Below are 16,845 nucleotides of genomic sequence, written 5' to 3' on the forward strand. Positions count from 1 at the left end.
CTCATGTACAGCTTCATCAAGTCCAGGTCAGTTGCATAAATGTAGATAGGATGTTAATGATTACATAAGCTCATTGAAAAATGATTGAAATAATAAGATACATTACACAATCAATAGGCCTATAATTAAAATTCTGTTTAAAGTAGCCTGTGTCCAAACACTGCAATAATCTGTCATCACATTTCCTGGTTCACATTTCCTGTGATAATAACATTAGATAAAGATCCTTCGTTTTCTTTCTTGCTGTATTAAAGATTAAATGGTTAAAACTGCACACTAGACGATTTTCAAATATTAACCGATTTTAAAACCATGGGAGACCACAGACAAACAAACAGACAGTTCAACTGATTTTTAGCCTTATAATCCTCTGAACGTACACACTAGACAATTCGACCAGATCACGAGACCACACAGACTTGATGATTGTAGGAACGATTTCACAGTGACACTTGATTTCACGGAAACTCGCAAGATCAAAAATGACTAGAGGAAAAACAAATGGAGGACAATCAAAGTTGTCAGCTGGCTCTCCTGACGCGCATTCTGTTGCGCATACATTGAAAAACAAAGTATAAAAAAGTATATGGGTGATGTTCGCTGCTTTCATTGTATTTTTGTGAAAATGAATGAAATCAGCATCTCCATAAAGCTTGTCAGCAGATGGAAGCATAAAGTGCTCCAAAATCTCCTGATAGATGGCTGCATTGACTTTGGAATTTTTTTTTTTTTTTTTTTTATTTACTTTCATTTGAAACGAGGACTGTGGACCACTGAGCAATAGTCCAGTTCTTTTTCTCCTTACCCCAGGTGAAATGCCTCTGATGTTTTTTTCTGGTTTAGGAGTGGCTTGGTTCTAGGAATGTTGCAGCTGGAGCCCTTTTCTTGAAGATGTCAGAGTGTGGTGACTCTAGATGCGCTGACTCCGGCTTCACTCCTTGTGAAGCTCTCCCAAGTTTTGGAATCACCTTTTCCTGACAATCTTCCCAAGGCTACTGTCATCCCTGTTACTTGTGCACCTTTTCCTACCACACTTTTTCCTTCCAGTCAACTTTCCATTAAATATTTTGATACAGCACTCTGTGAACAGACAGCTCTTTCAGGAATGACCTTCTATGGCTTAAGGCCCCGGTATACTTCAAACAAAATCAAAGAACGAACTGATATGACAATTTCGAACAAAATCAGACCAAAGCGAAGTTAATTTTCAGTTCGTTTTGGCAGTTTGAAATGGCTCAACAAAGCGAACTTTCTGGGGGAGTTTGCTTTGGCTCCTAAACACCTTTAAGTATCTACTGGTCCATGGCAGTTACACAATCAGTGGTGGTGTTCTTAAACTCCACCTTCTTTGATGCACATTTATTTTTTTCTCGGTTCGTTCCTCATTCTGCGGGGGTCATTAAGGAGAGCGACATCTCCTGAATACACTGGAGTGTCGAATAGGTGAGGTGCACAAATATATCCGCACCCGTATGATCGCTCACGGACAGACTTTAAAGATGTAGAGACAGTATTTAATTCCTAGATAGAAATAGCAACGAAGCTTGGTGTCAGAGGAAGCAGAAGCAGAGAAAAATCCAAGTTTTCCAAAGCCATAAAAAGACTGAAGGAAAGAATAAAGACATAAGGTCGCAAGTAACAAATACATGTTTCAAATAAATGCTACACCATACTGCTGCTGTTGTTCTTTCAATAAGTCGATTTAAAGGGTATGCAGTAAATAAAATTCCAAATGAATATACAATAATAAACCTTAGGAATAGAAAAGGAACACTAATAAAAGAAAGCAACAAACTGATTCCAATATTTTTTTTCCCCTCACATCATGCTAAGGTTTTCAGACTATGAGCCATTCACACTTCCCATAAAGGACTGATTATGGAATGGTTCTTTTGTATTGCAAACATGATACTTGACTCCGAACTGCTGCTAATCATTATTCTTTTGTCTAACATATTCTGACCATTGGGCGCCGTCTCACACCTAGATTGCCTTCACTTCTTTATTTCATCATTGTTTTGTTTAGGGGATACGCGCGAGCGTCGTGACACGTTTACAGTAATTTACACCCCGTCTCCAGCAGCGCCGTGGTGTTGGAAAGTTTGTTAACAGTATACCATCGCTCAGCCTTTTTGAACTTCTTTTTGACCCGAAACGAAGCATGAAAATGAACTTCGCTTGAAGTATATCAGGGCCTTTACCCTCCTTGTGGAGGGTGTTGATGATTGTCTTCTGAACAACTGTCAAGTCAGAAGTCTTTCCTATAATTGTGGTTGCATGTTCTAAACCAGCCCAAAAGGTATCACCTAGTATTTATACTCCAAATTAATCAAACTAATCGAGCTCAAAATAAAATATTAAAATTTTATGAGATACGGAATTTTTTATTTTCCTAAGCTGTAAATCATAACCATCAGAATTAAAACAAAAAAACATCTTGACATATTTCAGTTTGTGTTCAATGAATCTAGAATATAAGAAAGTTAGATTTTTTTTTTATTAAATTACAAAAAATAAAAGACCTTGTCCATGATATTAAATTTTTACATTTACAAATATATGTAGATTTGTTTTTATAAAGAATCAATGTATCTCTCAAAATATGGTAACACAATTTGACAAAAAAAAAAAAAAAATTATAAAAGATAACTTATTTTAAAGCACAACATATAAACTCTAATAACGTGTCATGGTTTGACTTCATATGCTTTTAAAGGGCATCTTTTATGCCCCTTTTCACAAGATGTAATATTGGGCTTTGGTGTCTCCAGAATGTGTCTGCGAAGTTTCAGCTCAAAATATCCCACAGAGCATTTATTATACCATCTGGAAAATTATAGACGGCAAGAGTCCTACCACGTTCAAGGCACAGAAAGGTACCAAGAACATCGAAAAAAATTTAAAAAATAAATAGTCCATGTGACATCAGTGTTTAAAAAAATAAATAATGACATTATTCAAAATCCCTCTGCCTCCATTATGGCGAGTACACATGCTTTCCTTTGAACATAAACAAGGCACAGCACATGCATGTTCTAAGTCAGCAGCATCATGTGTGTGCATTGTTTATGTGTCGTGGGACTCTCCATAGTGGCGTTAGTGTGACGCAGAGAAGAATTGTTGAATAAAGTCATTATTTTGTCTTTTTGCGCACTAAAAGTATTCTGGTAGCTTCGTAAAATTACGGTTGAACCACTGATGTCACAGACTATTTTGTCAATATTTTTGGTACCATTTTGGACCATGACTATGGTAGGGCCCTTGCTGTCCATGGAGGGTCAGAAAGCTCTCAAATATCATCAAAATGATCTTAATTTGTGTTCGGATGATGAACGGAGGTCTTACTGGTTTGGAATGACATGACAGTGAGTAATTACTGATAGAATTTTAATTTTTGGGTGAACTATCCCTTTCGGTCTAACATCCAAACATAGTGGTTTTTAAATGGTCCCTTGTCTCCATCGGATACAAATACAACATTTACAACATTTTTTTTTTCTCATTGGGTTTTCTCAGACTGAATGTTAGTGTACAGTTTAAAACTTGCAAAAAGGAAAAAGAAATTTATATTATTTAATAATATAAAGAATTCAAAAGAGCATTTGCCCTATGTTATGTATTTGTGTTAGCTGTGTTCAAATAAACAGACACATTATTATTTTGAGGAAGAAAGAAAAAGTTGTTAAAGTTCATCTGAGATTGAAGTTGAAGAGGAGGCTGTTTTGGTTTTGATTTACCCAGTAATTAACTTCCTTTTAAATGTACTTTTCTCATGCTAATTCTCAGTGATATTACGGAGTTTAATGTTGTTGCAAAAGAGATTTATCTTAAAAAACAAAAACTTTAATAATAGTAATGAATTACTGATTTAGCCAGATCAGTAGGGCTCTTGTTTTCATATATAATATCAGGTTCACAATTAGAAATTTCTTTATTTGATATTAAAATGACAATATGACAGAAAACTGTTTATTTATTTGGTGTTCAATATCTGAATGAGTCTGATACCACTGACTGTGAATCTTTTTGACTGACTCATTAAAAATAACTGGCACACAAGAGCAATTTTCCCACACGTTAACAGTTTATGCGTTGATGTTTGTTGGTGCAGGAAACACTGGCATGCGATCTGATATGAGAAACATCTTTAAAAATGGTTTGTGGATACTTCCTGCATGTAAAAGATGACTTTGCTGAGACGGTTTCATAGTTTTGTCTTCTCAGATACCCGTGTGCTGTTACATGTAAGGCTGGTGATATCAGCGTAGATGCAGTGTTCTCAATGACTGTAGGCACGTTTCCATTACAAATGTGTGCAAACTCTGTAGATATTTTACAAATGCAGATAAAAGTGTATTACGAAATGACGCTGTTTCCATTAACTAATGTTATGCGACTGAAAGGTAACCTTTTGCCTCTCACGATAAGTCATGGCAATGGATTTTGACAGATTTTTGCTATATTTATTCAAAGGAGGCGTCCTGCAGATGTGTGCAGTGTAAATTATCAAAGCATTAATGGCAGGGACAGTCACTTATACTCATTAGCGGACACTATGAAGTTTTTCTTGGATGTTATAGTACACTGAAGAATGATCATATGACTTTTTACATATGCCATGTGTCCTGTAAATTCAAAGTAAAAAAAAATTCCATTGCAGTTTAGCGAAATATTCCTTTTCCGAATTGTCTGATAAATCACCTGATGCAAGCATAAAAACGTTTGCAATATCGAAGTTTCCATTTTTTTCAATTCACAATTTTAAATACGCGCAATTTGAAGGGTAATGGAAACGCAGCTTGTGTCTGCAGCCATTTCCAAACAACGGTAAAGTAGGGCTACTGTGGTACACAAGACAAGCTTCTGTTGTGCAGTTGGAGTGTGGAATTAAGAGTGTCCTTCAGTAACTTTACTGACATGCAAATGCAAATACACATCTGTTTTCCCTCCAATAAGTCAACCATTAAAGCATCTCCCACCTAAACAATCACAAAGAGAAGCACAGTGAGTTGAAGCTAGAATAAATGTCCGTTGGTTGTCCCTCAGTAAAACTTGTGTGGTTCTGCAGACCAGCTACTAAAGTCCACAAACTCGTACCTGCGCAAACCTTTTAACAAAATGTATCCACACAAATCCCTACCACGCCTCCAAACCATTTACACGGCCTACAAGGAGGATGTTTGAAAATCTTGCCATCAGCAGTTTTCCAAATTCCTGCCCTATTGCTAAATAAAAGCTGAAATATCCACTTTGAGGAAAACAAATAAATACAATAAAAACGTGAATTCTTTGAAAACAATAATGCAAAACTTATGAACCTACACAAGACTCATCTGACCTAAACAACCTGTTGTAAGACAAGCATGCAAGCGGACTGTTAAGATTAATAATTTAACTGACAGAGGGTCTAACAAACAAACTGTGGCAAACATACATATTGACAGACCAAAAGGCACCCACGTACGGAGAGGTCACAACCTGACGCACATTAACAGATAGATAGCAATGGGAGGCAATACTTACGTGGCTTCTGGCCCCATACGTGCAAATGGAGCTTCCCAGAAGAGTAGTAGATGAACCCCAAGACCAGCATGGGACACAGGACGAACAGTAGTTTGTGTGCAGGCTTCATGTTCGTCAACCGTTCACATCGTACTGTGTTGTTATATCACCTAGGAGCAGGACAGAAAAATCCAGAGAAGCTGAATCACACATTCACAGCATGCAATGAAGAAGACAGACTCTCATTATTAAAGGGATCCTATTATGCTTTTTACATTTTCAGCTTCCTTTAGTGAGTAATGTTGCTGTTTGAGCATGAGAATTACACCAAAGAACGATCTAAAGAGTGAATAGTGATGAGCCGCCTCACAGCCAGCTTTCCGTTACTCAAGCAGTTAGTAAGCATTACTTTATGATTTTTGTCTAGTGCTCTTAAGAATGTTTAGGCATGACTTTGTGAAAGGTAAACTACTACTTGTTCTACAGATCTGTTTTTGTTTTTTTGTTTTTTAGTACTGTACAGATAAAATGTGTTTTAAAGTGTGTTTTAAGAAACTGATACCTTCATGCAGCCAAAAAAATGCATTATATTAATTTAAAAAAGGAAGTAAAAACCTTGGTAACATTTTAGAGTAGAACTAGTCACTACAACACTTCTCTCAAACTCTTAATTTGCTGCTTATTAATAGTTAGTAAGGTAGTTGTTAGGTTTAGGTACTGGGTAAGAATAGGGATTTAGAATAAGGTCAAGTAGAATAAGGCATTAATATTAATTAGCTTAATTAGCACTGATACATGGCTAATAATCTAATATGCATGCTAATAAGCAACTAATAGGTATCACCTATTCTAAAGTGTTACCAAAACCTTTATACGGTTACAAAAATACATATTTTAAAATGACATTTATAAACAATTCAGCATTAATAATATTTCACAATATTATTATTTTTATTGTATTTCCTAAAAAAATAATTGCAACCTTAGTGACCATAAGAGACTTCTTTCAAAAATAAAAATTGACTGACTTTTGATCGCAGTGATCGTACAATGCATTTGGAAACAGAAGTAGTTACTAGTTACTAAGTAACAAGAAAACTGAATAAAAATAAAAATATCATATGCTGACATGGAAAGCACAACACACAAGTCTAAAAGAACATTTACTACTTTGTTAAAAGGAAAAAGCTTGTGATATTTAGAAATAGAGAATACAAAGAAAACAAATAAGAGGAAGTTAACTGAACCACCATCAAAAACAACCACATTCAAGAGCAGATCTACTTTTTTTATATAGCAGAAACAGGTGTAACATGATAACAAACCATGTACATCATAAATAATAATCAATTAAATGTGTTCCTACTGCAAAATGTACCACAAAACCACCAAAAACATAAGTAAACATTCCCAAAGGGAACAATCTCACTTTGGGTAGACTAACTGATGTTTAATGTATGAGTTCAGTTCCCTTTGAGTTCACACAGGCATCTCAGTATGTTAACAACAGGCATAGTTCACCACATTAAGTAGGGTCCTATAAAAAAAGAAAAAAAAGAAAAGTGGCCTATGAAATGCATTATTTCTTTCAGAACTGGATTGCACAGAAAAATGTTATTATTACTTTGATTTTGGCAGGCTATAGTCAAGAGCCTTGAGTTTCTGTGTGTATGATAGAACATGATGAAATGCTCATTCACACCAAGACACAAAGAACATGCAGACTTCATATTTCAATCACAGTCTTTATATAGTTTAATATTCACAGACACTAGTCCATCTATATTGAGATTTAATTCATTCTAAAGTGCTAGGCTTGCTTTTTAAATTATTGATTCCAAATTGTGCCAAATTATATGATGTTTGCAACTTCCATTTTGGAATCTTCATTTTTATGGTTCTATTCAGTCTCAGGTATATGGAAATCCCAATGTGACTGAAAATTGTTGAATATTACCCAAAAATAAATAAATAAAAATTGGTCACTTTGCATACAGCTGATACTTGCTGTATTTAAAGTGGAAAGTCTGAAGAACAAAAAATGCTAGCCTTGAAATATAGCTTTTTTTTTTTTTTTTTTTTTTTTATTGAATAAAACATACAGTTCTGTGTGGTAAAAAAAAAATGGTCATGTTGAGGCACATTAACTTGTTCTCAGTGGTAGTCTATTTATAATATTCTATATTTTAATCAGTTTCTGGGATATTTAGAAGAAGGGATTTTGTTAATTTTAACAGTTTCCAAAGCTTCCAAGAGTTCATACTGTATGCAATATATGTTAATAGGTCTACATATTTGAAACAAATGTTATGCCATCTAACTGTAAGCTAGTTGCTGTCCCCACACATTGCATTTCCATCAATAAACCAAGAAATCAAACTTTAAAATATTGAATGTCTCTCACACTTGAAATCGTAAACACTGGAATATCACATTTAATGTTTCACATTACTCATATTTGAACCGGAGTTAACAAATAATCCTGGTTATTCACAATCTGATGTGGGACTCCATACATTCCTAAACCCTGGGTTACTGTTCTTATTTGCATATGCGTCAACAGTCACGACTAGCAACAAATTCACATTTTTTTGCAATCATTAAAATGGGCAGGATTCAACAATTTGGACATATAGCCACATTAAGAACCCAATATCTCAAAGATTTACATTTAATTTAAATTGAAGATTATAAAATAAAAAAAAGTTTACTAAGAACAATAAACTAAAAGTACAGTAAGATATATTCATTAATTTCGAAAGACATGTAAACTAAATGGTATGTTTAATACAGTACAACTTACTGAAATGTATCACATCTCATGTAATAACTCGGTCAATGGCTCAAATGCGAAAAGATGCCAATAAAACAGCTTGTGACCAATACGTCTCTTAACGTCGCATTTACCACAGCAAAGTTATCTAGTGTTCACGGTTATGTATGTATGTATGTATGTATGTATGTATGTATGTATGTATGCATGCATACACACACACACACACACACACACACACACAAAAACACCAGAGAAAGTGGAGTTATTCTTAATTATCCATGCATATTTTTAAAAAATAAATAAATAAATAAAAACTACCTTATGTGCAGTTAGGTTGTATACAAAAATTTCCATTTTAAGTGCTATTATTATATCTAAAAAGAAACCGCAGTTAAACACAATAGCTTAGGCTCTGTTGTTAATTATTTATAACCTTATATTATACTAATATACTAAATAAAAGCATTCCCAGTATAGTTTACAGCATTAGTTGGGAAAGATTTTTTTTTTTTTTTTCTTAAACCAAACTATCGTCTTTCTAAATAATCAGTATTGGCTGAGAAATGTATCGGTATACATATATATACACACACACACATTTCGACATTATTTGTTTTTCAGACTTTTTTTAATTACTACAAATAAATATTTAAGCAAAGTGACCCACATCTGGTTTTGGACTACTGAAGTTCTGAACAATTTCATCAAGGAGCCACATTAAACCTCTGTATCTCTGGAAATGAACCGCACAGGGTCTTAAAAATGAAGCTAACAAAAGCAACCGATGTTGCTTTGATATGACAGGATACATTTATTTAATACGTCTTCACTTACAAGCATGCAACTTCAGAGAAAAAAAATAAAACACACATAGAAAGTGCTTGTTAATATTTATGAATACAAAACGGTTAGTATGTTTGAAAACAAGACTACTTCAAAACAGTTAATAATCCATTGTGACCTGGTGCTTTTAAATGCATTATAAAAGTAGTTCATACAACTCAAGTTATATTTGTCATCTGAAGCCATAGGATAGCTTTGTGTGAGGAGCAGTTCTCAAATATCTTTCACGTCTGTTTACACATTCAAATAGGCCAGCAGGGGGAATATCTTTAGCAACTTTCTTTATAACTGTTCTTTACACAAAACTATGGGATGACTTCAGAACAATTGGAAAATAGTGCAGTAAGTAGTATGATCCACTTTCATGACTATCATTTAGGTTTTTTGTTTTTTTTTTGTTTTTTGGAAGCTTGATTGATACTGCTCATCACCCCTTACACAACACATAAGAGTAGCATGAACATCTGCTAACCCCTCATTTGATGACATGACTGGAAAATGAAGAGGTCTCTAACACCACAAGGTGCTTGAATGAAGACTATCCATTTAACCACCATAAAGTTAACCCATGGCAGCCTATCAAAGAGTATGGAAACAACAAGTCTGATTTGATAAGTGTTGAAACTGTTTTTTTTTTGAATATTATATTAGATATAATAATGCAGAAAATTCAGCTTTTTATATTTTATTTTAAAGTATATTCAAATATAAAACTGATATTATAAATTGCAATAATATTACACAAAGTGACGTTTTTTTCTGTATTTGTCAAATAAATGCAGCCTTGATAAAAGAAACGTCTATATAAAAAAAAGAAAAAAAAAGTAACGTTACTGATTCCAAACTTTTTCATCTTCATTATGTACATGTATTTATTAACCATTTTAAACCTACACATTTTTGTAGGTTTAACAAAAATGCTTTGCATTAAAAGTATAAATACCAATAGGTTAGATGGGAGTAACGGTCTATGTACACTGTGTGTGGACAGTATATCTATATATAAAATAAATAAATAAACCCTCCACGTCTAATGTAACGTGGCGTTTTAAAAACCGAGGGACGCGAAAGTCCAGATCCATATGGTGAACGCTCATCTGTTCTAGCTGGCTATTCTGTTCTTCAAAGCACAAGTGACTTGCTGCCGCAGCAAAAACAAACGCATTTTGATGATGTCTATCTGACTAAAAGTATGCAGACTGCTGTGTCATAATGGCACTGCGATGTCCCGATACTGTATGTTTGCTTTTCTCAGACTGAGAGCGCAGGCAGGCTAACGGTTTACCCTCCTCCTTACTTAACACACAAACCAGCGGGCAGCTCTCAAGATAAACACAACATTACCAATACATTTCGACACGTCAGACCACATAAATCCGAGTGTCAAAGGAGAATAGAGGAGAGAGACTGTCTGACTAAACTACATAATGGAAAATATGAAGGAAGCGACATGGATTATGCGTTTAGGGGCCTAAAGCAAAGCAGCCTATTTGCGCTCATTCAGCTAGCCAGCCCCACACAAATACGGTCCAGACGGGCTAAAACTCATTCACAAGAAAGCAACATACGATACTCTTTTAAAACCCATTCATAAATTCATACATTCAACGTTTAACACAGCGTCGAGTTAATCTGTTGATCGCAGATTGAACGGCAGCTGTGGTGAAACAAACGTCCGGTATAACGCATATAAATGTCCACATAAACCCCCTTCCATCGGTTTCACATTACCTGTCCCCACCAGTCGTCAAATCCCTCAAGCTAAAATGTTATCGACCACATTTTTCTTCTCCTCCGCTGTTATGGGCCATCCTCTGTCGGTAGCAAAAAAAAATGCGAGAATACTTTATTACCTCCTCAAAGCAACGAGAGTGAAGCTGCGTGTCGGTTTATTTGGGAATCACCCTCTCTCTCTCTCTCCCCACCGTTTTAAGTAAGTGGGAGGTCTACAGACCTCAGCACGGCCGTGTCTCAAATTCTAGCGAGTCGACTATTTAGACGTCATTCTAGACGGGTTACAAATTCGCAATTTTGTGACATCATGCACCTAACGTACTTTTAAAATTCAGATGTCTGACTGTCCCAACACCCCCGCCCCAAGAGAGAGAGAAGAAAAAAAATTGCAGTCCCAAATAAGGGATAGGTTGTTAGGAAAAACATTACGTTTATAGCTGAATAGCCTACTAATATACCAATATACAAATAAGAAATACTCGTTTAATTGACTTGTTTAACTGTGTCCAATCGCTGCAATAGCCTACATCTGCATTACAGTAAACACTTAAGTAAATTAAACTGTAACATTTCATACTACAGCATACGCCGGCATTGTCCACAATGTAGCTTATATAATGTGTCGCTAATAATCGAAATGATGAAATCCGAAATTAAACGATCGTTTGAAATTTAAAGGCTAGCCTGCTGTTCAAAAGAACCGATTCGCAGAAACGACTCGGACTTCCCATGAACTAGTCCGGCAAATCGCCTGACTGAAAAAACTAATTTTGTTGTGCCTCCAGTAGGCTAAATGTCACATGTCGAGTGCTTTGAATATATGCAGTGTTATCTGGCATTTTCATGACAATGAATGCTTCTTTTCACAGGCGTTTTGTCGTTCTCACGTGACAGTCTCTCGTCGTCAGCTATTGCATTCTATCTTTGCAGTTTGGCGCACATGTCGGCTACAGTTGGGCTTTTACAGGCTATATGTATGCAGTTGAGCAGCCTTTTGGTTTCATTATTGTTTGGAGCAGCTCTACAGATGTTTTAGACATTTTTGGTTGGAAATACCAACATAAATATATCCATTTACTTTTGAATCTATTACACCTGGATTATGGATAAAAAGCATAATGGAATACAATTAATAGTGCTACACAAATGTGAGGTTTGTAAATAAGTTATAATGATTATTATTGGCCCCTGGCTAAGTAAACATTTAAATATTATTAATCCCTATAAATGATGTATATAACCGTTAAAACCGGTGTTTCAACACAGTGCTCTACTTAATAGTCTAATAATATTTGACAGAAAGACAGGGACAACATGATTTACCAGCTGTCAAGATAACCATTATGGTTATTAATCCAAACATCCATTGATCATCACAGGGAAAAGAGATTAATAACTCTAATAACTCTAATTAATGAGTCTGTGAAAAGTGGGGGTCTGGGATCTACAAGTATTTTTCGGTGTTTGATTGTAAACTTCTTTTACATTAAACAGGCAACTCACCCCCCCAAAAAACGAATTCTGCCATCATTTATTCACCAACCTGTCACTCCAAACCTAAATTACTTTACTATTTTATGAAGTTAAGCAGAATGTTCATGGGTCTTTCGCCCATACAATGAAAGTGAATGGTGACCAAGTGCTTTTAAATGCACCATAAAATGAGTCCATACGACTCAAGTTACATTTGTCTTCTAAATCAACATGATAGCTTTGTGTGAGGAACAGCTCTCAAATGTCATTTACATTTGTGCAGACATTCAAATATGACAGCAGGGGAATATTTAAGGTAAATCACATACGTTTTTGTCTGTTCTGCACACATTTGTATTGTGTGGATGTAAAAAGTTCAGAAGATTTGGAAAATAGTTTAGGGGTAATACATGCACATGAATGATTTTCTTTTATGGTTCATTTTTGGAACGTGGCCGCTCCTGGTCAACATCTACTTACATTGTATATGGAAAAGAGCAGAATGAACATCCTGTCAACTGTCCTCTTTTGAAATGATGGTAAAGCTTTTCAACAACATAAGGGCACATGAGTACTGCAGCATGGAAGCGTGTGACAACAGGGTTGAGGATCCACTTGCAGTCTTTATTAAGATTTTGATTTCACAGGCTAACAATAATCAGTGATGTGTGTGAGTGTGAGTGCAACCTTAATAGTCCTCCTAATATGAGACAGCTGCAAACTGATGATGAGTTCTGATGAGTCCAGGCAAAGGATTACAGGGAAATGGAGTCCGGGGTGAATGGCAAAGGTATGGAATGGAATGCCCTCTGGTTCATGGGCACTTTAGCTGTTGATCGAACCAACTCCTATCCATTTAATTACTATACATTTAACTCATGTCAGCTGGACAAACAAAATGGGAATGTATTTATTTTTCGGGATTCAAAGTCTGTCATGATAACAAGCCAAATCTGGTAACATTTGGTTGTTATGAGTGCAACAATCACTCAGATTTTATTTTGATTGCAAGTCCACAAAGAAATTATGCAAATAAATATAATCTGGAAGATGATTGCACCTTTCACAATACATATAGTGCTAAAACTCTGTTTTACAGAGAAATTAAAGAATGTGATTAATGAGAATCATGTGCACAGTGCATTAGGTTTTTGGTCTGATCCCCAGGTGAGGCATGGACTATCAACACTGCATTGTGGCCTTGATAAAGCCACGTGACACCAGAATGGCCCCAGGGGAATTATTCCTGGAACGGATACTGTATGTTCCTCTGGAAAAAAAGTTTACTAAATGACTGGTTAAAAGAATAAACAAACAAATGTAATGTGATATTTTGTGTTCTAGGTCAATGTACCTGGTCCAATCATATTGTATTATGTACGCAAAACCCATGCTTTATGTTGAAGATTCTGTACTCAGACTCAGTAATGCAAATTAACATATGTTGAGCTCTAAAGGGCTTTGAAACAAATGTAAAGGCTCCAAAACATGCAACTTTTGCAGTCTGGATGAGACAACACTTGTTGCTGAAAGTCAGGGCCTGTCTGCAGGTTTTGGTCAGTAGGAGTTGACAGATTTCACAGTAAATAGTGTAATCTAGGATGAGCAAAACAGTAATCTATGAAGAGACTTTGATTAATATATCTTCAGACAATGTTTCCTTTTATTGGGAGGATATTAAATGGGAGGATATTAAATACCCCCATTTTGAGCCAATTTCAGAATTGTTAGTTTTTTAGAATATTGTTTTTATTCATGATATTTTACCCTCACATCTGAATATTAGGAAGTTAATAGGAGACTAACTTCCTATTAACTTCCTAATATTCAGATATGATGGTAAAATATCATAAATAAAAACAATGATAAAAACAGATGGCAGCATGGACATGCTATGTGACATGCCCTCATCTTCTAAAACCATAAGAAAAACTTTGCAAGGTAAGAAAAATAAAACCTAAATGGGTTTATTGTTGAATATAAACATAGTTTGTAACAACCACGTGTTGTGTGATGCTTTGTTGTATGCTTGCTAGTAAGGGATCAATAATGATCCAAACTCTGTCTCATAGCATGAGTACAGCAAAGATCACAATTGTCAGAAACCTAACTTTAAATCATGTCTTTTGGGCTATTAGCTTTGTGGGAGTGAGCAAAGGAACTTGGGAGGGGTGGCGTTTAGAAAAGAGGTGTGAGTCACACCTAAATGACTTCTTGTAAAGTACGTATAACACCAAACATTGCATTTTGTGTGCTTAACAGAGAAAGCTAATTTATTGCCATTTATTTTTTTGAATATTAGATGTAGAAAAAAATATAAGAAGAACAAAAGACTGGTATATTATTCTTTTTATCATATTTTCTAAATTTGATTCAGTGCCTTAGAAACTGATTCACATGATAACTATGTTGCACTTCAAAGTGAAAACACAAACTCTTCTCAGTTTAAAAAATAAAAATATTTAATTTATAATTCTTACAAACATTATGTACTGCAATATACATTATAAAGTTTGTTCTGAAAACAACATAAAATCCTATGGAGGATTTTTTCCAATTACCCCAATTTTTACACCACTATGTCTCTTTAGGGGCTCCAAAAAATAATACAAACAATACAAATCTATCCACTTTTTAAAAGAGAGGAAAAAATGTTTTCCATTGCTGTCAATAGGAACAAAGGAACAAAACTCTGTATATATGACATAGACTGCATTAAATACAGGTTCAGTGAGTATAAACATGACATGGGTCAACCAATACTACACTCGTACTGCTTTACTAGACACTATGGGGAAAACTCCTTTTTCTTTAATGACTGAAGCCTTTATTTCATGCATTGAAACTGCACGGCCATTCAGCAAAGCTGCACAAGCCTATAGGGCCATTCACACCGCTTTAGTTCCAGAATTGAATGTACAGTACTAAAGTACTGGTACAATTTTTCGCAAACTATTTCCAAGTACCATTTAAAGGGTTGCATTCACACCGACAATGTGTACTAGGACGTGATATATAAGCCGGTCGACAGCGATGTCATTTGTGCACGGTGTTCAACAACGTTAACAAAGAAGAATAACGTTAACAACAGGAGGATGGAGGACGCTCTGATTGGAGCTGTGTTTTTGTTGTGTCTCACAGGTTTCACAATAATGGACATTAGGGGTGTAACGGTACGTGTATTCGTACTGGACCGTTTCGGTACAGGGCTTTCGGTATGGTGCACGTGTGTACCGAATGACCGAATGCAATATTTTGTTTGTGGAACATAGGTATATTTTCATGTTTCCAAACGAACATTAAGTGGCGGAAGTCTCCGCGTTCAGCGCAAATGCCGCCCTGCAGCTGATTCTAAAAGGCCAGTGACACACCGAAAGCGTGAGTGGCGCGCAAGCAGCGCGTATTTTTTCCGGCGTCCATGTTAATCAATGATTACATTCACATCAGGAGCAGGAGCGGTGTGAGCGTCAAGCAGGAGCGTCGTGTGAACAGCAGTGCAGCGGGGGTTTCGGCGTCCGGTCAATTTTTGCTGTGCTGCTCACGCTCAATTAAATTGAAAGCACACTTTTGATGGACAAAATAAATATGAGTAGTAGTTCTTATACTATAGCTTCTGTCAAGATGATTTATGACTTTGACCTTTGACCTTTTGACAGGTTGAACTTCCGGTGACCTTATGATGGATGGGCGGAACAAATGAGATCAAGGGTTAACCTATGACCTTTCCACGCATCGATCATGTGGTTTTGACAGAAAGTTTTACCCTATTGACCTAATTAGTTTTAAATCATGGTTTTGACGGCTAGTTTAAACGGAAGATGAAAGACTCCTCACGCATCGATCATGTGCTTTTGACAGAAAGTTTTACCCTATTGACCGTTAGTTTGTTTGAAGTCTGTGCCTGATAACTTGTTTGAAGTTTGTGTCAGTTAGCTTGTTTGAAGTTTGTGTCAGTTAGGTTGTTTGAACTCTGTGTCAGTTAGTTTGTTTGAAGTTTATCACAGTTATACGGTTATGTGTGTGTGTGTGTGTGTGTGTGTGGTTATACGGTTTCTCCCCCTCCCATTACGTTTATGAGCGGTGTATAAATGGGGTCTGTGTGTTCTACATTTATATATATAAAACATCCTATAATTTATATATATAAAACAATTAAAGATTGAAAAACATTTCAGTTATATAATTTATATAATCTAAAACACATTTTAATTATTTCACATTTATATATATAAATCATTATATAATTTATATAATCTAAAACACATTTTAGTTATTTAACATTTATATATAAAACATTATATAATTTATATAATCTAAAACACATTTTAATTATTTCACATTTATATATATAAAACATTATATAGTTTATATAATATACATAATCTAAAAACAATTTAACTAAGGTTGAAAAAACATTCCGTTCTTTTAAAAAAAAGGTTAAATTAAACCGTATAAAAAAATATACTGAAACCGACTGTTTCAGATAAAACAAGATCTTTTTTTCTTTTTTTTTTTTT

At 35.2% G+C, this 16,845-nt stretch overlaps 1 protein-coding gene across 4 annotated transcripts in view; it reads right to left on the reverse strand.

Annotated features, from left to right (window-relative positions):
* The window catches only part of st3gal3b (ST3 beta-galactoside alpha-2,3-sialyltransferase 3b), a 49,427-nt gene extending 38,356 nt beyond the window's left edge, over positions 1-11,071 (reverse strand). For 2 of the 4 annotated variants that reach the window (XM_052548653.1, XM_052548652.1), the window contains exons 1-2: positions 10,853-11,071; positions 5,524-5,672 (exon numbers count right to left, since the gene is read on the reverse strand). In XM_052548653.1, the coding sequence (XP_052404613.1) occupies positions 5,524-5,632 (109 nt within the window). In that variant the 5' untranslated portion in view covers positions 5,633-5,672; positions 10,853-11,071. The remainder of the gene's footprint in view (positions 1-5,523; positions 5,673-10,852) is intronic. The other 2 variants (XM_052548654.1, XM_052548655.1) reach the window with 2 other exon arrangements.
* Positions 11,072-16,845: the final 5,774 nt, after the last annotated feature.

This window comes from Carassius gibelio, chromosome B2 (assembly GCF_023724105.1).
Source record: "Carassius gibelio isolate Cgi1373 ecotype wild population from Czech Republic chromosome B2, carGib1.2-hapl.c, whole genome shotgun sequence".
Taxonomy (NCBI): Eukaryota; Metazoa; Chordata; class Actinopteri; order Cypriniformes; family Cyprinidae; genus Carassius; species Carassius gibelio.